The sequence below is a fragment of the Galeopterus variegatus genome, unplaced genomic scaffold, assembly GCF_000696425.1.
Source record: "Galeopterus variegatus unplaced genomic scaffold, G_variegatus-3.0.2 Scaffold11, whole genome shotgun sequence".
Taxonomy (NCBI): Eukaryota; Metazoa; Chordata; class Mammalia; order Dermoptera; family Cynocephalidae; genus Galeopterus; species Galeopterus variegatus.
This window is the reverse complement of record NW_007726122.1, coordinates 1,609,472-1,637,233: the sequence shown is the minus strand read 5'-3', so window position 1 is coordinate 1,637,233 and position 27,762 is coordinate 1,609,472. Positions and strand designations below refer to the sequence as shown.

General features: G+C 37.7%; 1 protein-coding gene across 1 annotated transcript in view; it reads left to right on the top strand.

Moving 5' to 3' along the window:
• The window catches only part of MELK (maternal embryonic leucine zipper kinase), an 81,940-nt gene that overhangs the window by 15,803 nt on the left and 38,375 nt on the right, over positions 1-27,762 (top strand). Inside the window, exon 6 of the mRNA XM_008588490.1 lies at positions 6,402-6,500. Coding sequence (XP_008586712.1) covers positions 6,402-6,500 — 99 coding nt within the window. The remainder of the gene's footprint in view (positions 1-6,401; positions 6,501-27,762) is intronic.

Below are 27,762 nucleotides of genomic sequence, written 5' to 3'. Positions count from 1 at the left end.
GATATCCTTGATGAATATAGATGCAAAAATCCTCACTAAAATACTAGCAAACAGAATACAGCAACACATACGTAAAATTATTCACCATGATCAAGTGGGATTCATCCCAGGGATGCAAGGTTGGTTCAACATACAGAAATTAATAAATGTGATACACCATATTAATAAAGTCAAACACAAGGACCATATGGTCATTTCTATAGATGCTGAAAAAGCATTTGATAAAATTCAGCACTCATTCATGACAAAGACCCTCTATAAGTTAGGTATAGATAGAAAGTATCTCAACATAATTAAAGCCATATATGACAAACCCACTGCCAATACCATACTGAATGGGGAAAAGCTGAAAGCTTTTCCTTAAGAACAGGAACTAGACCAGTATGCCCACTCTCACCACTCCTATTCAATATATTATTGGAAGTACTAGCTAGAGCAATCAGAGAAGAGAAGGAAATAAAGGGCATTCAGATTGGAAAAGAAGAAGTCAAGCTGTCCGTGTTTGCAGATGACATGATCCTATATATTGAACAGCCTAAAGGCTCTACAAAAAAACTCTTGCAGTTGATAAATGATTTCAGCACAGTAGCAGGAAACAAAATCAACACACAAAAATCAGTAGCATTTCTATTCTCCAATAGTGAACATGGAGAAAGAGAAATCAAGAAAGCCGGCCCATTTACAATAGCCACCAAAACAATTAAATACTTAGGAATTGAGTTAACCAAGGATGTGAAAAATCTCTATAATGAGAACTACAAAGCACTGCTGGGAGAAATTAGAGAGGATACAAGAAGATGGAAAGATATCTCATGCTCTTGGATTGGAAGAATCAGCATAGTGAAAATGTCCATACTACTCAAAGTGATATACAAATTCAATACAATCCCCATCAAAATTCCAATGACTTTTTTCTCAGAAATGGAAAGAACTGTCCAGACCTTTATATCGAATAATAAAAGATCACGCATAGCCAAAGTGATGCTGAGTAAAAAAAATAAAGCTGGAGGCATAACACTACCTGACTTTAAGCTATACTACAGAGGTATAATAACCAAAACAGTATGGTACTGGCATAAAAACAGACACACTGATCAATGGAATAGAATAGAGAATCCAGAAATCAACCCACACACTGCCATCTGATCTTTGACAAAGGCACCAAGCCTATTCATTGGGGTAGGGACTGCCTCTTTAGGAAATGGTGCTGGGATAACTGGATATCCATATGCAGGAGAATGAAACTAGACCCATACCTCTCACCATATATTAAAATCATCTCAAAATGGATTAAGGTTTGGGGCTGGCCCGGTGACGCACTGCTACAGTGTGCCGCTTGGGAGTGCGGTGGCGCTCCCGCCGAGGGTTCGGATCCCACATACAGACCGGTTCCCGCTCACTGGCTGAGCTAGGTGCGGGTGCAGCGCCGAGGGTTGAGATCCCGTTCCCGGTCCCGGCCCGGTGCGGGTGCGACACTGAGGGTTGTGATCCGTTGCCGGACACGAAAAAAAAAAGACAAAAAAAAAAAAATGGATTAAGGTTTTAAATATACACCCTGAAACGATAAAACTTATTAAAGAAAACATAGGAGAAACACTTCAGGAAATAGGACTGGACACAGACTTAATGAATACAACCCCAGAAGCACGGGCAACCAAAGGAAAAATAAACAAATGGGATTATATCAAACTAAAAAGCTTCTGCACAGCAAAAGAAACAATTAGCAGACTTAAAAGACAACGAAGAGAGTGGGAGAAAATATTTGCAAAATATACGTCCGACAAAGGATTAATATCCAGAATATACAAGGAACTCAAACAGCTTTACAAGAAAAAAACAAGCAACCCAATTAAAAAATGGGCAAAAGAGCTAAGTAGGCATTTCTCTCAGGAAGATATACAAATAGCCAACAGACATATGAAAAAATGCTCAACATCACTCAGCATCCGGGAAATGCAAATCAAAACTACACTGAGATACCATCTCACCCCAGTTAGGATGGCTAAAATCCAAAAGACTCTGAACGATAAATGCTGGCGAGGTTGCGGAGAAAAAGGAACTCTCATACATTGTTGGTGGGACTGCAAAATGGTGCAGCCTCTATGGAAAATGGTATGGATGTTCCTCAAACAATTGCTGATAGATCTACCATATGACCCAGCTATCCCACTGCTGGGAATATACCCAGAGGAATGGGAATCATCAAGTCGAAGGTTTACCTGTTCCCCAATGTTCATTGCAGCACTTTTTACAATAGCTAAGAGTTGGAACCAGCCCAAATGTCCATCATCGGATGAGTGGATACGGAAAATGTGGTATATCTACACAGTGGAATACTACTCAGCTATAAAAAAGAATGAAATACTGCCATTTACAGCAACATGGATGGATCTTGAGAGAATTATATTAAGTGAAACAAGTCAGGCACAGAAAGAGAAATACCACATGCTCTCACTTATTGGTGGGAGCTAAAAATAAATAAATTCACACACACACACACACACACAAAAAAAAAATGGGGGGGAAGAAGATATAACAACTACAACTCCTTGAAGTTGATATGAGAAGCAAATAGAAAGGACATTGTTGGGTGTGAGGGAGGAGAGGAAGGAGGGAGGGAGGTTTCGGTAATGGGCCCCAATAATCATCCGCATTGTATATCGACAAAATAAATATTTAAAAATACAAAACAAGACAAAACAAAACAAAAAATAACATCTATTTAAAAAATTTAAAATAAAGTCACAGTTGTTTATATTTTTCCCTATTTGCTTTATCATTCTCTCTGTTTCTGTATATGCGTATTATTTTGTGGGAGAACTATTTGAGAGTAAGCTGGATATATTATACCTCTTTATCACCAAAACTTCTGATATGTTTCCTAACAGCAAGGACCATTTCTTTTATAACCACAATTTAGTTATCAATATCACAGAATTTAATATTGATACAACTTATTTAATCGACAGTCCATATTCAAATGGTGTTAATTGTACCAATAGTGTCCTTTATAGCTTTCTTTCCCCCTAGTCTAAGATTCAGTCCAGGATCACACATTGCATTAAATTATTGTGTGCCTTTTGTTCTTTTTAATTTGGAAGACTTCTTTAGGCTTTTAAGTTTTTTTGACCTTGACATTTTTGAGGAAGCCAGTTATTTTTTAGAATGTCAATCAATCTGAATTTATTTGATGCTTCCTTATTAGATTCAGGTTGTGCATTTTTGGCAGATATACCACAGAAATGATGTTGTGGTCTTCTCAGTGTGTCATAGGAAAGGGAACAAACTTTTACTTAGCATTTATTATAGTCCTGGATTGATGTTAGATACTTTTTATTTTTAATTGTGGTAAAATACTCATAACAAAATTTATCATCTTAACCATTTTTAAGTGTACAGTTCAGTAGTGAAGTACACTCACATTGTTGTATAACCAATCTCCAGAGCTTTTTCATCTTGCAAAACTGAAACTATACCCATGAAACAATAACCTCTCATTCCTGCCTACCCCATACCCCTGGCAGCTACCCTTTTCTACTTTCTGTCTCTTTGAATTTGACTATTTTTAGGTATCTCATATAAATAGTATTATACAATATTTTTCTTCTCATGACTAGCTTATTTCCTTTAGCATAATATCCTTGAGGTTCATTCATGTTGTAGCATGTGTCAGAATTTCCCTTAAGTCTGAGTAATATTCCATTGTATGTATGTGCTACATTTTTTTTATTTACTTATCTGTCAATGGACACTTGGGTTGCTTCCACCTTTTGGCTATTGTGAATAATGCTGCTAGGAACATTGGTGTACAGATCTCTTTGATAACTGCTTTCCACTCTTTTGGATGTGTAGCCATATATAGCCAGAAGTGGAATTGCTGGGTCATATGGTAATTCTATTTTTAACTTTTTTTTTATTTACTTAGAGGAAATAAATTTATTTCAAAAAATGTGTAACCTACAAAGACTAAATCACGAAGAAATAAAAAATCTGAACAGACTTAGAACCAGAAAGGAATATAAATCAGTAATGAAATATTCGTAAATAGAAAAAAAATCACAGGCCTAGATTGCTTCACTGGAGACTTCCACCAAACATTTAGAGAAAAATGAACATTAATCCTTCTTTAAATATTGAATATGAGTGAATACTTCCAAACTTATTCTATGAGGCCAGCACCACCATGACAACAAAATCAAACAAAGACACAATTAAAGAAAACTATATACCTGTATCCCTGATGAATAATGATGCAGACTCCTCAACAGAACACCAGCAAGCAGTATTTTTAACTTTTGAGGAACCTCCAGACTGTTTTCCATACTGGCTATATCATTTTATAATCGCACTAACATGCTAGATACTTTTATAATTTCATTTAAGCCTCACAAAAATTCTATATTGTGAACCCTATTGCCGCGTTTCATTAGGTAAAGAAGATGAAGAAACCGAGGCTCAGAAATTAGGTGCCTTTGCAAGGTGACAAAGTGGGTAACTACTGGTCAAGGTTTGAACTGAGTGAGTTACTCTTTCCACTGTTCCATCCAGTCTCCCAAAAGGAGTGATAATCATATGCCTTATCCCAAGATTCCTAGAGGTGATGTGGCTCTGCTGGTTTGAATGTATCAGGGTTTTTCCTTGGTGATCTTTTCTTATCCTTATCAGTTTGACTTTTCCATTGTTCTAAGACAGTGCCTTAAGGACAGTGTAATGAGGAATTATCTGGGGCACTTGCTAAAGGATGTAGAGCTCAGGGCTCAGGTACGTACCATCAGAGATTTTGGTTTTGTTTCTAAGGTGGGGCTTTAGGAATCTTTATTTTAAAATAAGCACTTCACTTGATTCTGATGCTCATGGTCCAGATCATGCTTTAAGGACGTATTCCATGTTAAATATCTCTAGCATTTTCAGTAAATTCTCACAGAAATGGTTTGAAACCCATCCTCCCTCAATTATTTTTTTCTTACTTGGCAATTGGTAGCTTATGGATTTACTTGCATTAGCTTTGGTTTATAATTTTAGTTGATTAATTTATTCTCATATCTAATTCAAAACAGTGAAGTGAAGGTGCTTTGATGAGTTAAGTGAAGACTACTTTTTCTGCTTTCTTCTCTCTAGTAGGCTTTGATAGATTTCTATGGGGATATTACTATTATTCTCTGCGTCTTTTTGTTTAACCCCAGACATAATCTCTTTGTTGACCTCTTATGGTATTTGAGGAGGCAATGTCAGCTCACTCTTACCTGTGCAGCCTCTTTACTTTGAATTTAACACCCTGGTCATGAGTGCCATGTCATCACCTCAATTTAGAGATTAAATATTTGACATTTCTGAGGGATGAATGGTTGGTTTTTGACCACCTGCAACTTGGAGCAAAAATCAGGTGTTTGTTTGAAAGCTAATTGTTCACTTGAGGCCTCATAGTAGAGTCCTAATAATTTGATGTGATTCATCGGACAGGACTAGCAGTTAGATTTGGGTTACCCAGTATAGGTACCACCTAGATGTGTTATACTGCCCAAGTTATTTTAACTCTTCCCCCCGCCCCCCCCTTTTTTTTAATGCTGTCCTTCTTACCTCTTAAAACTTTCTTGAGGCAAACAGGCTGGCTACCTCAGTTGGTTAGAGTATGGTGCTGATAACACCAAGGCCTGGGATTTGATTCCTGTACTGGCCAGCAAAAAAAAAAAAAAAAAAAAACCTAAGGCTCAAATGAGGGGGGAAGCTGTGACTTCTCAGTAAATGATTAAGGTCAAATACTGCTTGAATAAATAGCTACTGCTTAGGACTCATGGGATGCATAGATATTCACATATAAAGGTTAAGCTCCTTTTTAGGATTTTGAGATTTGTAGGGCTATTTGTGTTGGCAGGCTAATTTCTAGCCTCTATATTTGAAAAGTCAATCATTGAACTTTATTAAAGTTTGTCCACATAGAGAGCAGCTTAGTCACATTTGCAGATTATCAGTAAATTTTAAAACTTGTTTTGACATCCTCATGACTGTTTACATAATCCTTATATGTAACCTAAACCTGGAGTAGAACTGTAGAATTGACTTTCAGAATCAGAGATCTGACCTCATCTCCTTATCACACCCAAACCAACGCAGCCAAGTGGAAATTATCTTCTATTACATGTTAAGAGTCCAGCTAAAGGGAAATGCACTGAGTTGGATATCAGGAAGCCTTCCTGGGTGGCCTGCCATTGACTGAGTAACTCTGGACATGCTTTCCTTTCTGATCTTCAGGTTCCCTGACTGTAGAATGAGCAGGTTGAATTTGATGATCTCTGAGCTCTTTTCCAACTTTGTGAAGATTCTATGGTTCTATTAAGCGTCCTGCCATTCTGAAATATGTTGTAAATTTCTATTTTGAGTGATTTTTTTTCCCCCTCCCTCAGGCAGATGTTTGGAGCATGGGCATACTTTTATATGTACTTATGTGTGGATTTCTACCATTTGATGATGATAATGTCATGGCTTTGTACAAGAAGATTATGGTGAGTATTATAAGGCATAGAATTTCAATGAAAAAGTTTCCTATGCTGCATACTGTATGCTTCCATTTATAAAGATACAAAAACAGGCAAAAGTAATCTATGCTATTACAAGTCAAGATAGAATGGTTAAGGGAAGAGGCGGGAGCTTCTGTTCTGTTTCTTGATCTGGGTGCTGGTTACACTTATATATTAAGTTTTTGAGAACTTATCAAGGTGTAACCTTATGATATGTGTATTTCTATGTTATACTTTTTCAATAAAAAACATAAAACAAAAAACCCCCATAAACTATTCTTTGTTTTAGGCTGCCCCAAAATTGAGGTAAGTAAACATGCAAGATGGTTTTCCTGGTACAAGTTTTTGTTTTGAATCCTGAAATGATACCTTAGTAAGTTGTTAAGTCACATTTTCCTAGTTATGGTAAAATAAGAAAGCACCGACCCCCCCTTTCTCTTTTTTGAAAGATAAAAATTTGGCTTTAAGGTATAATAAAACCACAATTAAGATTACTGTAAGCTTTGTTAAAATCGTGTATCAGAGACAGAAAGTAGATTAGTGGTTGCTTGTGGTTGGGGAAGGGTGACTGCTAATAGGTGTGGGTTTTCTTTTTGGGATGATGAAAACATTCTGGAATTAGATAGTGGTGGTGATTGCACAACTTTGTGAAGATACTAAAATCCACTGAATTGTACATTTTAAAAGAATGGATTTTATGGCTTGTGAATTATATTCAGTTAAAAAAATCAGAAAAAAAATATAGCAAGGAAAATAGCAAAAATTTTTAATAAAAGAGTTAATATTCAAAGCAAGCTAACAAAAGAAGATATATGAAGAGGAAGAAAGAGCATTGTATTGTGTCCTATAGCAAACCAAGGTCAGACCAAAGATCTATGAAACTTGATCATTGTCCACAAGGGCCTGATTTCTTATTGGAGACAGCTGTAAGGCTATTTAAAAAGGTCAAAAGGTGAGGAGTACTATATTATAAGGGAATATAAATGAAATTAATATAGGAGTGGGAGTGGGATCTGGGAGGAAGTCGTAGAGGAAGTGATATTTGAGCAGGGCTTAAAAAAAATGGATAGAAGTGTTTCAGAAAGGAATGTGGGTGAGAGCATTCCTGGTAGAATAGACAGTATGAACAGAGGCATAGAGATAGGAGAAACAGGGAGAGGAATGGTCAGAAGTTTTATGTGGCTGGACCACTGAGTCTCTAACACCTTTAGGTATGGAGGCTCCCTTAATCAACTCTCACTTCTGGGAAATAGCACACAAATTGAAAGCAGTAGTCCTAGTTGGCTTGTTGCCCACCCTGTAGAACACCAAGTATAAAGGTGCTGAGTTCAATCTTCAAGTTTTATTTGACTTAATAGTTTTTCCTATATCCCACCCTGAATATCCTTTAAAATTGATGCCCAAACTACAGAGAGTAGCTTTGAGAAGAGAATTGCAATAGTTCCAATTCCTTGATGGTCAAGGATCTCTAATTCTGCAGGGTCTAAGAGAACTAGTGTTATCAGTAGCTGTTACCACTGCTTTGGGGGGCTGTGTGTGTGCATGCTTCTCTTTTGGAAGAGGAGGTAGATGGAAAAGTGGGCTGGAGGCTGGCCCCTTAGAGCCTGCTGGTGTAGTCAAGACAGTCTACATTTCCTCCCATCCCTCCTCAAGCCTCTTCTAAGCTTTGCAGGGTAGCAGTTGTTTCTTTGGCTCCTGCTTGCTGACTGTGGCAGCAGTTCCTGACTACATAGAGCTACACCCCACTGGTCAACAACAGGATACACAGGAGAGTAGTGTTAGGATTACTTTGTAGTTTCAGCTTCAGTCAACGGAAGTGGAGGCTTGATCTTTGGGCAGCTCAGTAACATTTTTCCAGTTATAGTTTTTTTTTGTTTTTTGTTTTGAAATTGAAAAAGAAAAATTTTATTAACTCACCTAAAAATAAAACTTGCTATTAAGCTTACGTACTATTGATTATAGAGTACTTACAGAACTATCTCACCTCAGTGGTTCTTTGCTGAAAAAGTAGAAATCATAGATCCATATTAAAAAATAAGGCCCTGATAAACACAATATATCTATTACTTTTGCAACATTTTTTTCATGTTGTAAATTTTTTACAGCATTATACATGAATTAATTTCCATCAGGCTTTCTGTATTACATTTACAGAATTTCACCAAAGTGTCAGTTTTCACAAGAAGTAAAAGTATTGGTTAAAATTTAAAAACTTATTGTACTTTTAAAACTAGGAAGTTTTCAATCTAGTGTGCACTCGTACATGTCTTTGTCAGTGTATGAACCAACTGAATGCTTTTCCACATTCCTTACATTTAGCATTTTTAGTCAGTATGAGGTTTATCATGCTGTCAGAAGGAACTGGAACGACTGAAGGCTTTACCACATTTTTTATGTTCATGGGGTTTCTCCCCAGTGTGAGTCCTTTCATGACTTTAAAATGAACTGGGACAGTCAAAGGCTTTCCCACACAGCTTAGATTTATAAAGTCCATCTCCAGTGTGTGCTATAATGTGTCTTCAAACACCTGTCAGAGAATCGAAGGGTCTCCCACATTCCTTACATTCATAGGGTTTCTCTTGAGGAACTCGAAAGGAGTGAAGATACGTAAAGGTTTTCCAATGTTGCTTATGTTTATATAGTTTCTCTCCATACTCCTGATTTTCACATGGTTTGTGTCCAGTGTGAGATAGATGTGCCTATTAAGGGATGAATGACACATACAGAGTTTTTCACCCAAACTACATTCACATAGTTTTACTGCAAAAGATTTTTTTTCATTCAGATTGAGATTTGGACTCTGGCTGAAGATTTGTTCACAGTGATGATTTTCCTTACTTTCACTAACATTCTCTGCAATATGATTGCTTACCTTAGATTTCCAGTAGGATTTTTGTACTGATGCTCAATGTTCTGTGCTTCATATATTTTTCCTATAGAAGCCAAGTTTGTAAAGATTTTCCCCATGACATCTCTGTAGAGTTTCTTCTGGGAAGGATCCAGCATAGCCCACTCCTCCAGGGTGAAGTTGACAGCCACATACTCAAACGTTACTGAGCCCATTTCCCGGCTTCCGGCTGTCCCTGCATCCTCCCTATGTCTCAGCGGCCAGCGCAGGTCACACGGCGACGGCGGCAGGGCGCCCCAGCCTCTGGTAACGGTGCAGACTCCAAACTGAGCACAGCGGGCACCAGAAACAAAGAGGCCAAGTTACAGTTTTAAAAACTATTAGGTTGACCTTTTGAATTCTTCCCTTTTTTTGCTACTCTTTTTTGTAAAGTGGAGCTGATTCTTGTTTTTTTTCCTCGTGGCTGGCCGGTACAGGGATCCGAACCTGTGAGCTTGGTGTTGCAAGGTTGTGCCCTAACCAACTGAGCTAACAGGCTGGCTTCCTGTTTCTCGTTCTGAAAAAAAATTTTTAGTATTATAAGCTACTAGGATGTTTTACCCCATTCGTTTTTTGAGAACTCCATGCCAAAGAAATAATCTGACAGATTTCTCCAAATTGAACTAGAATTGAAGCTGCTAGCTAGTATGGCACAGAATCTTACACCTTCCAGGATTCTAGAAGGACAGTGTGGGGACACACAATCATAGAATTTCACTGTTGAAAAGGATCTTGCAAATCATATTTTCTAAAACTTGCTTCTTATTTTATATTTAAATCATCACTAAAACATCTCCAGCCTTGGCTAGGTCTTGTCATCTCTCACAGGATGGGGGAAGCCTTAGTTAATGATCTTAGAGCAGTGGTTCATAACCCTGGCCGCACATTAGAATCACTTGGGGCACTTTAAAAAATATTGGTTTCAGGGCTGGCCAGTTTACTTGGGAGAGTGTGGTGCTGATAATACCAAGGTCAAGTGTTTGGATTCCTACATTGCCCAGTCCCGTGTCCTGCCCGCCCCTTGCACACAAATCGGTTTCCACCCCCAGAGCAATTAGATCAGAATCTCATTGGTATTTTTAGAATCCAGGATCTCTACTTTCTGTGGACTTTGGTGAATTACTTAGTCTTTCTGTATCTTAGTTTCTTCATCTGTAAAATGGGTAGAATGGTAATATTTACAGCATAGAGTTGTGAGGATTAAATTAGTTAATTTATGGAAAGCATTTTGAATAGTGCTCAATAAGTGAGCTATTATTATTAACATACATTTCTAAATTCGGTTTGCTAATATTTTGTCCAGTACTTAAAATCTCTTTTTTTTTGGAAATAGTTTTCTTTCTTTGATTTTGGTCTTGTGATTTTTATTAGCCCCTATAAAGTTAATTGGGGAATATTCTTCCTTTTACTGTTTTTTTGTGGGAGAGTTTAAGATTAGAATTATCGGGCTGGCCTGGTGGCGCACCCGCTTGGGAGTGCGACGGCGCTCCCGCCGAGGGTTCGGATCCCATGTGGAGACCGGTTCCCGCTCACTGGCTGAGCGCGGTGCGGGCGCAACACTGAGGGTTGCGATCCCGTTGCCGGTCCCTGGTACGGGCGCGACACCGAGGGTTGCGATCCCGTTACTGGTCAGTAAAAAAGACAAAAAGGAAAAGAAAAAATAATAATAATAATGGCTAGAATTCACCATGACTCATGCTAAATTGTTGGGGACCTGTAGCCCCACACCCCTTCTTGTGTGGCCAGGCCTACATGACAATCTGCTTGTGTCAGATGTCTGTGCTTACAGGATATCTGCCTCATAATCTGTTTGTGCCTGGAACGCTGTGCTCCTGGCTATGCAAGTCTACTCAAGAGTGACCTCTTATCTCCTTTCAAGTTTCTGCTTTCCTGGTGGCGCACCCGCTTGGGAGTGCGACGGCGCTCCCGCCGAGGGTTCGGATCCCATGTGGAGACCGGTTCCCGCTCACTGGCTGAGCGCGGTGCGGGCGCAACACTGAGGGTTGCGATCCCGTTGCCGGTCCCTGGTACGGGCGCGACACCGAGGGTTGCGATCCCGTTACTGGTCAGTAAAAAAGACAAAAAGGAAAAAAAAAAAGATTAGAATTATCTGTTCCTTGAATGTTTCATGGAATGTGCTTGTAAGTCCATCTCCACCTGTGTGTTCTTTATGGGAAGATTTTTAAGTAATGTGTAAGTCAGATCAAATTACTTTATTTGAGATTCTCCAGTGGCTTCCTTCCCATGTCATTCAAGTATAAGCCAGAGTGCCCTATGGGCTGTGGGCCTTATCCCTTGTGCTCCAGCCTCCCGTTACCTCACAGCCCTCATCACTTGCTACTCCCTCTCCTCATTGTCCACTCACGTTCTCCTTTTTGTTTGTTTTTTTCTCCTGTTTCTTGAACATGCCAAGCATGCACCTGCCTCAGCGCATTTGTACTTGCCCTTTCGCCTAAAATCGTTTTCTCCCAGATAGGTTCTTTGTTCCTTCCCTTCCTTCAGATCTCTGTTCAAATGTTCTCTAATACGAAAGACAATCATTCATTTGTTCATTTGTTCATTTATTTATTCATTCAACGTTCTTTCACCTTAGGGAGCATTTAAATAGTTACTGAATGCCTCATCTGTGCCAAGCCCTTTCCTAAGTGCTTGGGATAGATCCGTGCATAAAACAGATGGAAGATCCCTACACTTAGGGAGTTTATATTCTAGTAGTGGGGATATAGAAAAAGACAATAAGCATTAGAAATAAGCAAATTATGGGCTGGCCAGGTGGCGCACTGCTACAGTGCGCCGCTTGGGAAGCGCGGCGGCGCTCCCGACGAGGGTTCGGATCCCACATACAGACCGGCCGCTCACTGGCTGAGCGAGGGGCGGGGGCAACACCGAGGGTTGCGATCCCGTTGCCGGTCCCGGTCCGGTACGGGCGCGACACTGAGGGTTGCGATCCGTTGCCGGTCACGAAAAAAAGACAAAAAAAAAAAAGAAATAAGCAAATTATATTAAATGATGACTTGCTTTGGGAAAAAGAAAAAAGTTGACCAGAGTAAAGAGGTAGCAGGAGTACAGAAGAAGGTGTATGGAAGAAGGGGAGGGCAGGTTGCGTTGTTAAATATTAGGTACGGTGGTCATGGAGGTGAGATTTGAGCAAAACTTGAAGGAGTGAGAGTGTTTGTCAACTGGACAGCTGGAGGAGAATGTTTCAGATAGAGGAAACAGAGCAAAGGCCAGTAGGTGCTAGCTTGCCTCGTATAATCAAGGAAGGGCAAGAGGGCTAGTGCAGCTGGAGTGGAGTAAATGAGGAGAGTAGTAGGAAATGAAGTCTTGGGAAGAGGAGATCAGATTGCCTTAGGCTTTGTAGGATGTCACAAGGACTTCAGTATTTTCTCTAAGTGAAATGGGGAGCCATTGGAGGGCTTTGAGCAGAGGAGTGATATGATTTGATTTAGTTTTTTAACCAGATCACACTGGCTGCTGTGTGGAGATAGACTGAAGGGAATGAAGAGGTGAACCAGGGTGACTGGTTAGGAGAATATTGAAGTGATTCAGATAAGAGATGGTGGCAGTGGAGGTGGTGAGAAGTGGATGGATTCTGGATGTCTTCTTAAAAAAATTATTTTTATATTAACATAAAGTAAAATTGACCTTTTTTTTGCGTATACAGATCTATGAATTTTAACACATATATAGATTCGTGTAACCACCACTACAGGCAGAATATAGAATAGTCTGCATGTGTTTTGAAGGTGTAGCTAGCATAATTTGCTGATGGATTGGATGAAGGGAGTAACCTGAGCAACTAGAAAGTTGGCACTGCCATCAGCTGAGATGGGGAAGACTCCCGGTGAAGCAGGGATGATCAAGAATTCAGTTTTGGACATAAAGAATGTGTCCATTTTGTCTAATTTTTCAAATATGGTAGCATAAGGTTGTTTATTTACCCAGCCATAAAGTTCATTCCTGAGGGGCAATCAGTGTTATCATATATTTATCAGATTTTTGTGTATTTTTTTCAGAGCTTAGTCTATGCACATGTAAGAATTTATGTACTTTATCTCTTTATGTTACCCCCTTCCCAGTTTTTTTTTTTTTTCTTACACAGATGGCAGCATATTATAAGCTCTGTTCTGCATCTTGTTTTCTTCCCTTAACAGTATGTCTTGGAAATCATACTGCTTCATATCCAGCTCAGAGCCTCTTCATTCTTTTTAATGACTGCATAGAATTGCAGTGTATGCATGTACCATAATTATTTAACAGTCCTAGGTACATGGACATTTAAGTGATTTCCAATGGTCATTTTGCATGTTGAATATAAATGTAAGAAAATTCCTCGAAGAAGAGTAGCTAGGTCAAAGGGTATGTGAATTAGTAATTTTGATAGATATTGCCAAATTGCTTCCCAGTGAAGTTCTATTGGTTTATGCAACTGCCAGCAATAGCAAGATAGTGCTTATTTCTTCATACTCGCACTGATATGGTTTATCACCTTTTTTGGTCATTATGTTTAAGATAACTTTTTTTTTTTCTGCCATGCAGGATTTAAAATTTTTATTTAGTCAAATTTATCAACCTTTTATTGTTGTATTTGGAGAGGCTTTCCAACTTAGATTAGGGATTATTCTCCCTGCAAATTACCTGAAGTTATGGCTATTCTGTGATGCTGAATAAGAATAAGAGGGGCTATCAGTATAACTGGGGCTAGGATTGACATCTTTCTGTGAACATTCAGCTTCCTAAAGATACTTGACCTCTTTGTAATGAGTATTTGGGGACTGCAGTAAGATATTATTCCATAAAGAGTGACTAGAAACATTTTATCTGGCTAAAGTTTTGAATACTCACCTTAACATAAAAAAATCTCTAAAGATGTATGACTGAGTAGTCTGACTTCCATATATCCCTTGGATATACACCCAGTAAAACAAAATGAAGTTCTGTATGGATTTACTAACTACAAGCTTTGCTTTTAGAATAATTATATATCTTGTTTATAGTGATGATTATACAGGGCTATAATCTTTGATTTATGATGTTAAAATGATGTAATTCAAATGTAAGAGGTACGCTTTGCAGGAAGGCATGCATTTAGCTCTTCCAATTAATATCCAGGCATTAGGGGCAAGGCAAAAAGAAGAGAGGGGCTAGGGTGGGGAGAACATATCTCTGTCTTATCCTACAGGAAAGTACTAGCTAATTTGTTAAGAAATCATTCCTGCCAACCCTGACTCTTGAGTAAATAGCCTGATGCACATTCCCATGGATGTGTATGTAGCTAGGAGTCTGTTGCAGCTTAACTTTTTCCTTTATAGAGTGCTAAAAAGGCAAGGAGAGTTAGTTAAAACCATCATCAGTCTTCTTGGCTAAGTGATATAGAGCAGGGCCTGCCAAACTATGGCCTGTGAAACAAATCTGGCCTACCACCCATTTGTTTAAATAGAATTTTACTGGAACACAGCCATAACTATTTGTTTATGTATTGTCATGGCTGCTTTCCCACAACATTGGTGGAGTTGAGTAGTTTTGATAGAAATGATATGACCCACAAAACCAAAAATATTTAGTATCGTTTCTTTACAGGAAGTTTGCTGACCCCAGGTATAGAGTTAGTGATCTGTAGTAGAGTGATCTTCCCCAAAAGCCTACCTACTCCTTTCCTAGAACGTCAGCCTGAAAAGCCCAGGCTTGTAGTTTATCAAGCAAGAAACGCATTCAGTTAATTTTTTTTTTAATACTGAAAAACAGTGTATAATAGAAAGTTAAAACAATACTAAAGAGTAGAGTATACAGTAAAAAAAGCCTCTTCCTACCCAACTTTTTCTTTTCTTCCACAGAGGCAAATTTCTTCTATATGTTTGTAGGAATTATCAGTGTTTACACAAATCTTTATGTGTGTATATTCTTTGGGATTATATAATCCACAAAATTAATGGACTTTGTTTTTGTTCCCTCCCTTTTAAATTTAATGCTTTACCGTTTTTTTATTTTTTATTTTTGGCAGCTGGCAGGTATGGGGATCTGAACCCTTGACCTTGGTGTTATCACACCATGCTCTAACCAACTGAGCTAACCAGCCTAAAGCTTTACTTTGAAGATTGTTTCGTATTGGTATATAGCAGCATGTATAGGTTTTGATTTTTTTCTTTTTTAATCGCTGTATGGTATTTCATTGTGAAATTTCTTTTATTCTGTTTGTGTATATAATTCTTAAAAATTAATTTTAGTTACACAAGTAGTACATAAAAATATTGTCTATAAAGAATTAAAACATTACAAATAAATAAAGTTCTTTTGACCACTACTTTATCTATCTGGCCCCCATCCTGTAACCTTCACATAACTACTTTTGACACTTTGGTTCTTCCAGATCTTTTATTTGTATTTACGTGTGTATAATTATACCCATAGAGTATATGTAGTAGTATTTTACATTTTTTCTTAACATAAATGGTATCACATTATATATATATATATATATATATATATATAGTATTATTCTGTATCTTCCTTTCTTTCCTCACCAGTATATGTACCATGAAACATATAACTCATTTTTGTAAATAGTATAGGTATATCACAGTTTATCTATCCATTCCCTTGTTGAAAATTTTAGGTTATTTTCTAGTTTTTTCACTACTGTAAGTGATGCTGAGTGAGCATCCCTGGACATACTTCCTTGGACTACATACTAAGTAGTAGAATTGCTGAATCATAGGGTATGACATTCAGAATATTAACAAATATTGTCAAATTGTGCTCCATCATTGTTTTTCAAATTGTACTCCCAGCAACAGTACATGAGGGTGTTTATTTCTCTATACTTTCTCCAATATTATTTATGAAAATTTTGGATGTTGGCCAATTGAGTAGGTAAAAAAATGGAATCTGATGTTTTAATTGATATACCTTTAATAATTAGATTTTGAACTTATTTTAAGTGTTTATATGTATTCCTTTTTTTTTTTTTTTCCTGTGAATGCCAGTTCATGGTATTATTTTTCTCTAAGGTTATTGATCTTTTTCTTATTAAATTGTAGGAAAGCTTCTATATTAAGGAATAATAATAATTGTCATTTTTTGAGTGTTTACTGTGTGCCATGTGTTGCTATATGCACTCTACATAGATTAACTCATTAATCCTCATAATAGTCCAGTAAGTAGGTACTATTATCCCCATTTTAAAGATGAGGAAAATGAAGCAGAAAGAGGGAAAGTAATTGGCCTAAAGTCATCCAATTAGTTATTGGCAGAAATGGGGTATGAAGTCAGGTAGTCTGGATTCAGAGCCTGTATTCCTAACTATCATGCTACAGAGCATCTCGGGGACATTAACACTTTGTCCTGTGTGTTGCAATCTATATATTTAAGGTTTTTTTCCTAGTACTTTACATTTTTTAATACTAATTCTTTAACCAACCATCAGTTAATTTTTGGTACAAGAAGTGGTAGAGACCCAGCTTTTTTCTTTTTAATAAACTTAAAAAAAAATAGATTTAGATTTTATTTATTTTTAATTTTTAAAATTTTTAAAATTTTTTTCCTTTTTGTCTTTTTTCGTGACCGGCAACAGATCGCAACCCTCAGTGTCACGCCCGTACTGGACCGGGACCGGCAACGGGATCGCAACCCGCGTCGCGCCCGCACCTCACTCAGCCAGTGAGCGGCCGGTCTGTATGTGGGATCTGAACCCTCGGCGGGAGTGCCACCACGCTCCCAAGCGGCGCACTGTAGCAGTGCGCCACCGGGCCGGCCCCTAGATTTAGATTTTAGAAAAGTTGCAGAGAGTTTCTATTTACCCTTCACTCAATTTTCTCTAAATACATCTAACATTACTATGGTACCTTTGTCACAACTAAGGAACCAGTGTTGGTAGTATGAACTAAACTCTGTACTAACTTGAATTTCACTAGTTTTCCCCTAATGTCCTTTTTCTATTCCAGGATCCTTCTAGCATATCATATTACATTTTATAATCATGTCTCCTTAGTCTTCTCTGATCTGTGATAGTTTCTAGGGATCTAGTATTATTTTTTCTCAGCTGGTTAGCTGGTTGTCTCAGTACTATTTATTCAGTAACTCATTATTTTCCCAATTATTTGAAATGATGGTTTTATTATATACTAAACCCCTAAATTTACACGTTTTTTGGAGGGCTCCTTATTTCATTGCAATTATTTATTTATTTTTGCCTATTCTTGTCTTATACCTAATTGTTTTAAATATTATGCCTTTATAATACAATTTATTTAATGTCTGATAGAACTGGCCTCCTCTTTTATTCTGTTTTTCCCCTACAATTTTCCTGGCTATTCTGCTCTGATTGTTTTTCCCTGTTTTACTTTCTAAATGTAATGTTTGGAAAACTAACGGGTCCATAATTTGTTGGAATAAAGTCTATTCCATTTTAAGAAGGGATGGTTTGGTAGCATATCTGTAGTGCTGATAATGGTGAATGAATGAGCTAGGGTTGGAGACCTGGCCTTGGGTGTTATTCTGGGTTTTGTGACGTTCAACCCCCCCATCAAGGGTGTGTATTCTCATAGCATAGTAACACAGTGCTGTTTACTACGTGATTTTTTTACTTCTTAATTTTTTGTGGTCTTATGGGTCTTATTAGTGTTTTATTTTAGAAAATATTGTTTTTAAATTATAGTACATTTTTATAATGGAAGTCTACAGCCATAAAAATGAAGAGTGAGCTCTTTAAATATTGATAATGAAATGATATCCAAGATATATTATTAAGTGAAAAAGCAAAGTATAAGTACAGTGTTATACTGTTATTTTTATAAAAAAAAAAAAAAAGGAAGTGGAGATATGTTTATACTATTTGCTCACTTGTGAAAGGAAATGCCAGCAGTTGGTAATTGCTGTTCCCTCTGTGGAGGAAAATTGGAGAAGAGGGATGGAAGAGAGACTTTTCATTCTATGCCGCTTTGTAACTCTTAATTTTGAATCCTTGAAAAGGTTTTACTTCTTACTTGCCTAAATTGCTCTGGCTAGAACTTCCATTACTATGTTGAACAAAGATGGACAAAATGGGCATCCTTGTTTTGTTCCTGTTCTTAAAGGAAAAGCTTTCATTTTTCACCATTGAATGTGATGTTAGCTGTGTGTTTTTCATGTATGGCTTTTATTATGTTGAGGTAGTTTTCTCCTATCCCTAGTTTGTTGAATGCTTTTATCGTGAAAGTGTACTGAATTTTGTCAAATACTTTTTCTGTGTTAGTTTAGATGATCATGTGGTTTTTCCTTCATTTTGTTAATGTGGTATATTACATTGACTGATTTTAGTATGTTGAAGTATCCTTGCATTCCAGGAATAAGTCTCTCTTGGTCATGGTGTATAATCCTTTTAATATGCTGTTGAATTTGGTTTGCTCATGTTGTTTCTTTAAAAAGTAGAATGATGAAGTTTTCAGTGAGTTTTGAACCCCCAAAACTGATGTGGAAAGTGGAGGGAGATTCCTTCTGCAGGTGAGGCCAAAGTCTGTCAGTAGGTATACAGAAATAGAGTCCTGTGTTTGAGTTGTGCTGAAATCTCTTCTGTCTAGAGCATCTGCATCAGTCTTTTTGTTGTTGAATTTTTCTGCTTTTTCCCCTACCTCCTTCATTTTTCTTTTCTTCTTGGGAATAGAGATTTCTGAAGTGTGTATGTTGCATATCTTTGTGGCCTTGCACATGGTTGCTCAGAAAAAAATGTTTGCTGGCATGCATATTTTCATTGTATTGTAACAAAAGTAGTATTTAACATTCATCAGCTTTTGTTATTTGTCAGGCTGTGTTCTAAGCGAGGCAGTTGCTATTATTGTCCCCCCGCTTACAGATGAGGAAACTAAGGGGCAGAGACCTTAAAAGTCTTCTAGCTAGTAAGTAGCAGAGCTGGGATTTGAACCCAGGTAGTCAAGCTCAGGACCCATTCTCATAACTACCATGAGATATTGTTTCTTAACCCTGTAGTTGTTAGTCTCATGAGAATCATAGATGCCTAGAAAAGTAACCCTATCTCAAACTTTTTGTGTCCATGAACTTAGGAGTTTTCCTAGACATCTTATCTTTTCAGATTTATCAAGGCTACAAGTTAGCCCTCCTAATAAATGTTAGGTATTTTTGCTTATCAGCTTTTCCCATTCACTTTAGGTGTCACCCCATAAGGGCACTTACTGGTCCTTGTTTCCTTCATCAGTAACATTAAGGCATTGCAATAATCAATCATTTCCAAGGTCCATTTTAGCTCTGCATAGTTATAAGTTTGGTGACTTCTATTTGCTCACATTCAGTTTTCCTTGTTTGTTTCAGCCTAGCATTCTCTTCTGTCGAAATTTTCAATCTTCATTCTGCACTCATGTAAAAACAGCTGTCCCTACCAGCAATGTGCCACTTGCACATTTCTTAAATATCTCTAATCTGAGGTGTTGATTTAAAAACTGAATAAGGGCTGGCCTGTGGCTCACTTGGGAGACTGTGGTGCTGATAACACCAAGGCCAAGGGTTCAGATCCCTATATAGGGATGGCCAGTTAGCTCACTTAGGAGAGCGTGGTGCTGATAACACAAAGTCAAGGGTTAAGATCCCCTTACCGGTCATCTTTAAAAAAAAAAAAAAGTAAAAATAAAAACTGGATAGATGGGGGAGGGGAGGTGGGGAAAGAGTGGTCAGTGAATACAAAATGGTAGAGAGATTGGGAGACTTATTCCAGTGTTCTATAGCAATGAAGGGTGACTACAGTCAACAAATTACTGTATAACTTCAGGTAGCTAATTGAGAGGATTTTGAATGTTTCTAACACAAAGAGGTGACAAATACCTGATGGATATGCTAAATACCTTGATATGATCATTGTACACCGTATAAATGTACCCAAATATCATACTGTACTCCATAATTATATACAATTATCGTGGGTGAATCAAGAAAAAATAAAGAAAAAAATAAAAGAGATAATAGTATAGTTCTTACCAGAGGCAAGGAAGGGAAGGGGAAAGGGGAAGAAGTTGGTAAATGGGTACAAAGTTGCAGAGTTATAGTTAGAATAGGAAGAATAAATTCTAGTGCTCTGGAGTGACTGTAGCTAATAATATTGTGTTGTATATTTCAAGATAGCCAGAAAAGAGGATCTGGAATGTTATCACCACAAAGAAATGATAAATGTTTAGGTGATAGATATGCTAATTATTATGATTGGATCATTATACAATGTATGCATGTATTGAAACAACAAACTGTACCCAATAAAAGTGTACAGTGAAAAACATAAATAAAAATTTTAAAAACATAAATAAGAACTGAATAGAATAGGACCACTCCTAAGTTGGTGGGTATTGGTGTTTAGTCTGTATTAGTTTTATCTACAAAGATAAGTGACTATTAATATTCTATCGAAATTCAAGTACATTATGCCCATGGTATTCCTAGTTTACTGATTTTACTCTAAACTTTGCTGTAGTTTTACCTATCTGGACCTTAAACCTCTATGCTATTTGTTTGTTTTCATTTGCTATTACTGCAAGTTTACATTCGTATGGCAGCCATGGAATTAATGCTATTAATTATTAATGTTTCATCAATAAAAGGTGAGTATACCAAAATACATACTTCAGTGTTCTCTACTTTTATTTATTTATTTGAATGTACTAGCGGATCCTACTTTAATCATTTGGGGAGGGAGCTCACCTTAAAATAATACAGAAGTTTTACATCCTAATAGTAGATATTAGATCCAAGTTCTGATATTTTTGGCAAATCAAATATATTTGCAGTGGAATGAATATGGTAGAAAACATTCTAATTCTTGTTCAGTAGAGATTTGGCCTTCGTAATTAATATTATTTACTAATACTGTATATTCTTTGTTTCTCCTACTCTGAATTTCATTTTTTAGTTTTTCATGTATTTGCAAGTTGAAAATTGATTCAAATTAGGACTTTTATTCATTATTGTGGAATTTAATTTCACACATTATAGATTTTGGAATTTATTGTAATCTTGGCTCAGAACTATTGTTCCGAGTCGCAGTGTAATACAGTCTGCTGGTTGAATCTAATTAAGGTGTCGTATCACTTGCATGCAGTATGTATCTTTGCCTAGAATGTTCTAAAATTCCTCACTTGGGAATAACACTTCCCTCATTTCTTGGTTTGATTGAAAAGCCCAGCAATATTTGACACACTGTATGTAGCTCTTGTTTAAGAGGCAGATTTCGTTTATCTTTTGCATTTGTTGACTATTTTAACCAAAATGCTCAACTGCAATTTTTAGCATGGTTACTGATAGATTGAGTATTAATCTTATTAATGTCACCTATATTCATTTGCCATCCCTGCATTCAAAGACAAGCATGACTGTACTCCAGTTCTGGTATACAAATATTAGGGAAGTATAAATAATTTAGTAAGTGAAAGTTGAATAGCTTGAAAGTAAAATTGCTTTTTAACAATTATAATTTATAATTTTAAAGAAAATGAGCAAGAAAATGAGCAAGTTGTCTCTATGAGATTATATTTTTACAATTACAGAGTTGACTACAGTACAATGATTATGTGTTGGAGAGATTGCCTGCCTTTCTTAGAACCATGTAAAAAAATAACACTTTCAAGCCCGCTAAAATTCCCAAGATTATCTTGCTTAGCTCACAAATCTTTTTTCCCCCTCCTACTTGGACTTCTCCCGCTATTACCTGTTTCTTGCTCTCATTTGCAAGGTAATCATCCCTCAAATAAACAAAGAAGAATTCTCCAACAAATAAGCAGAAACAAGAGTTACGGGGCACAGCGCTGGTTGACACAGGGCCTTTTGTGGAGATGCTCTTCCCCAGCAGAATTGTTTCTCTCTAGGTCTTCTGTTTGATTTTTGGATATATATTTTATTGTCCCTTGGTATACCAGAATCCGTGAATGCTGAAGTCTCTTATATAAAATGGTGTAGTATTGGCATATAACTTATGCACATCCACCAGAATACTTTAAACCATCTCTAGATTACTTGTAATACCTAATACATTGTAAATGCTATGTAAATAGTTGTTATACTGTATTTGAAAACTTTGTATTTTTTTTTAAAATTATTATTTTCCCTGAATATTTTTGACCTATACTTGTTTGAATCTGCAGATGTGGAGGGCCGACTGTACTTAAATAAGTAGCCTTTCTCTGTCTACTTGTAGGCTTCCTTGAACCGTCCAGCATAGCACAATAGAAAAAGTACTGTATCTCTTTTCTGGTCCTATTCTAACCCTTTTTTGCTCTGTTCAGTGTTTCTCAAATTTAGCACTATTGACATTTTGGACCAGATTGCTCTTCGTTGTGGGGGGCTGTCCTGTGCATTATAAGATGTTTAGCAGCATCCATGGCATTTATCCAGTAGATGCCAGTCGTAGCCCCCAAGCTGTGACAATCAAAAATGTCTGCAGACATTGCCAGATGCTCTCTGTGGGACAAAACACCCTGGGTTGAGAACCATTGCTTTATAACGTTGAACATAATATTGAGGTATTTATTTAATTTTCCTGGATGATATTTAATTTCCTCATTTGTGTAATGTGGTTAATAATCCCTGTCTCCTGCACAGGATGAAATATATGTACAAATGTTTTGTGCATTTTAAAGTACTGTGTACAGATAAGAGACTGGGTTAAGCCTGGCAGCAGAACTGAGCTCTGAACTCTATTTCTGCCAGTATTTCAGTATAGAGAATGAAGCTGAGAATGTTAGGGCATGGTGATGAGTCAGTCACAGGTCTCATGACTTGCTTGTGGATGCTACTCTACAGAGTTGTTCTGTCCTGACAGGGAAAGTGGGTGGGTACATTTCAGGATGTGACACAAGCAGGGCTTGACTAAATGGTGTTCCTTACCAGGCAATCCTGAGATTCTGAGGCAGCTGCAGTGGGGCACAGCTCCATTGGAAAGCATGTGACATTCCTTGGAATGGCTTTAGCCTTTCTTACTATACTGAGTATTTAGCACTCTGGATACATGTTTGTTTTTTTTTTTCCTTTTTGTCTTTTTTTCGTGACCGGCAACGGATCGCAACCCTCAGTGTTGTGCCCGTACCAGACCGGGACCGGCAACGGGATCGCAACCCTCGGTGTTGCTCCCGCACCTCGCTCAGCCAGTGAGCGGCCGGTCTGTATGTGGGATCCGAACCCTCGTCGGGAGCGCCGCCGCGCTCCCAAGCGGCACACTGTAGCAGTGCGCCACCAGGCCGGCCCATGGATACATGTTTTTTGACCTACGTTCCTATCATGTTCCACTACTTTTTTGAGTATCACTATCTCTGTTTCCTATTTATTTCGAATTCAACAAATATTTATTGTCTCTTATGTACAAGGCATTGTGCTGAGTACTTTCACATACATTCTCTTTTATTCCTTTTATAATCCTATAAGTGGCATTAATTATTTTACAGATGTAGTAGTGGCAGCAGCAGCAGTAGTAGAAACTAATATTTACCGAGTTCTTACTATGTGCCTGGCACTGCACTAAGTGCTTTATATGAATTAAATCATTGAATCCTACCAACAATTCTATGGAGTAGGTACTATTATACATTTTATAGATCAGGAAACTGAGACATAGTAAGGTTAAATAGCTTGTCCAAGGTCATACAACTAGTAAGTGGTAGATCTTCTATTTAAACCTAGGCAATTTTGTCTTCAGAGCCTACTCTCTTAGGAAACAGTCAGAGAGATTAAATAACTTGTACAGGTTCATGGAGCTAATAAGAGGCAGAATGGGGATTGAAACCTAATGTATGACCCCAATCTATTGCTGTGTGCAATATGCCAAACACCATACTTCTCAGTCACTTGTTCTCTCTCCTTTCTGGATAAGCTTACGTCTGTGGTGCTAATTTATAGCAAAGCACAGGGGATCTATTAAAAGATACTCTATGAATTCCAAATGGGATGATAGAAAGGGGTGATAAAAAGAGGCAAAGAGGAACTTGGAGTCAGTCTGGTGGAGCCCTCTTTATTCAGTACTTTGGTCTGAATATTTTTACATCTGGGTTCTGTAGAGACGCCTACTTTTAGTTGAGTACTTTTGTTTTGGATGGTAGTTTCTGAATTTAAAGGCATAATACTTCTTTTATTATGATAGGTCTGATTATGGGCCTCTTACCTGTGTGTTGGTGCAGACCGTGTGTTGGTGCAGACCATGTGTTGGAGCAGACCAGAAAGTGCTGAGACCTGGAACTAGACTTATCCTTGGGGTGGGCAGATGCTGGTAGGAGAGACGTAATGTGAAGAAGTTAAACTCTTCTAGATGGTATATGAGTTTCCTAGTGTCGTTGTAACAAAGTACAATACAGTGGTGGCTTAAAACACCAGAAATTTATTCTTCCACAGTTCTGGAGGTTAGAAGTCCAAAATCAAGGTGTTATCTGGGCCATGCTTTCTCTGAATTCTCTAAGGGAAAATCCTTCTTTGTTGCTTCTCAGTTTCTGTCAGTGGTTGGCATGCCTTGTCTTGTAGCTGCATCTCTGCAGTCTCTGTCTTCACATAGCCTTCTTGCCTGTGTGGCTGTGTGTCTGTGGCAAAATTTCCCTCTTCTTTTAAGGATACCAGTCACATACAAGTTAGGGCCCATGCTAATCCACTATGACCTCATCTTACTTGATTACATCTGCAAAAGGCCCTGTTTCCAAATAAGATGCATTCACAGTTCCAAATGGACATGAACTTTGGGGGGACACTATTCAACCCAGTACAGACGGTCTCCGAGAGTAAGCAGCAAATGGCTCTACAAACTGCATGAGGGAAGACCCACCAAGGTACATGAAGATCTTGACCAGTGAGTGAAGCATGACTGAGGACACTCTAGAAACAGTTTGTGATGAGATACTCAGGTAGGCCATGACAATTTGATCAGCAGGTAGGAGGGTCCTTGTCCCAGGCTGGTCTTTACTCTGTATGGGACTCTGGCAAGAACAACCTAAAAAGTTTGAAAGACCAGGCAAATGGACAGTTTGCCAAGAAAGAGAAAAAGGCAAGTCCCCACAATTTGAATAATGAGGGTCTTTGGTCTTAGGAATAGAGGAAAGCTCAGATATGAGAGTGGATCAAACTAGGTCAGGGCCAGTCATGCAGCTACTGTGGTATACTGTTGAGTCCCAGAGAGTTGGTCGAAGCATCTAAAAATCCCTCCTTCCTAGGGATGGGCATGGAGCTGAGGCAGCACTGAACCTTCAGGTTTGGGTTCAGTTGGCCGTAGATGAGGGACAGTAGGGAGAAGTGAAGTGGAGGCTTCATTACTGTAATTCAGAAACAAACTTTGTCAGTTCTGACTTGGGCAAATGTTAAGGCCCCCTGCCAAGATGTAAATAATAGTGGGCTCTCTGGGTAATATCAAGTGCTTTAGATAAAGGGGGAATGAAAAATTTAATAATATTAAATGTGATTTGTAAAATGAAAGCTCTTGCCCTTTCTAGGAAACACTTTGTATGTCTGTACATCAGAGAGATTGAGTTGTTTTGAGGTTGATACTTTTTTTTAAAAAATTCATTGGTTGCTAATGCTTCTATGGGACTTTGATTACTTCTTTAACATGATTAAGATTTAGCCTGCCTACATAATCAAAATGTAGTGTTAGGACTCTGAGTGACCCATACCTGTTCATTTTCTCCCTCACCTTTAAGCTGTACTGATATCTGTAAGATTATATCCCCTAGACAGTTCCTAAGAACAAAGAACAGAGAACGCCAATGCTGGTTCTAGTCAATGGCTTCTCCACCTACCTGCCTCCACCCTTTTAACCTCGTTCAGTTACTGTTGGCTTTTTCTTCTTTGTTCTTTTTTTTTTTTTTGGTGCTTGTCTTTGTCTCCCTAGACTTATATTTCTAACCTAAGATCCTTATTCGGTGCATTTTGCCTTCTTTTATTAGTTTTGGAGACCATCTGGAGTTTGCCATAGGCTAGGTCCTTAGTTCCCAATTGTATCATAAAAAATTCTGTGATGAATGTTACCATTCATAAGTTTTTGTATCCCAAATTATTTGCTTAGGATAAATTGCTAGAAGTGAAATTGCTGGATCAAGGATATGCAGTTTTGAATGCTTTTTATTCATATTTCCAAATTACTCTTCATAAAAGTTTGTACTCTCTAATTGTATATATAAGCACTCTTGTTCTTGAACTATTACTAAGGCTGGATAATTTTTTTTTTTTAAAGTTAAATAGTCCGATAACTAATGGTGTCATATTTTGTTTAAATTAATTTTTATTTCTAGATTTGCTGAACATATTTTCATGTTTACTGGCCATTTTAAAAGTTGTTTTTTGGGAATTACCTATGAATATTCTTTGCCTATTTTCTTTTGGAATGTATACCTTTTATTCCATTACTTCATTTATTCAACAAATGTTAATTGAGCACCTGTTATATAGGGCCAGACACTGTTCTAGGTGAACAAAATAGATAAAAATCCCTGTAATTAAGGAGCTTATATTTGAATGCAGTGAGGCAGAAAGTAAATAAATAATATATAACATGACAAGTGGTGATAGGACTGTAAAGAAATTAGGTGTGAAAGGGAGGTAGAGAATGATCATGAGGGGTGCTTTGTTATAAAGGTGGTTAGGGGAGGCTTTACTACCACTGGTATTTAAGTGGAGACCTGAAGAAGATTAAAACACAAGCTCTTCTGATATCCGGGAAAAGCATTATAGGTGGAGGAAACGACGAGTGCAAAGGCCCTAAGGCAGGACTGTGTTTCACATGTGGCTGTAGTTTGTAAGTGAGAGGAGAGTTAGAAGGTGGGTTTGAGAGGTAGCAAGGAAGGAGTTGGGTGGATGTGGAGCCACAGACCGTTCAGGGCCTTAGAGCGAGGGTAAGGAATTTGGATTTTATTCTGCGCAAGATGGGGAACTGTGAGAAAGTTTTGAATAGTGAAGTGGTATGACTTGACCTAATGTTTTAAAAGAACTTGGTGGTAGGGAGTGGAGACTAAACTTTGGGGGACAGTGGTGGAATCAAGAAGACCAGTTAGGAACCTACTGCAATATGCCAGATGAGTGGCTTGGGTGAGGTTGATGGTGGTGGAGGTAGTAATGACTGGTTCTGGATATATTTTGAACATAGAGCCAGTAGATGTTGTTGATGAATTGGATGTGGGCTGTGAGAGAAAGAGGAGTTAAAGACGACTCCAAGATTTTTGGCCTGAGCAACTGGTAGAATGCAGTTGCCACTTACTGAGATAGGAAGAAATATGGGAAAAACAGGTTTGGGGTTAGTGGTGGTGACATCTTAACAATTTATGAGAACATTTCATGTGATTAAGTATATAGGAATCTTTTGTCGTTTAAGTAGAAATTATTTTTTCACAATTTGCTGTACAGAAATGTCAACTTTTTATTTTGACATAT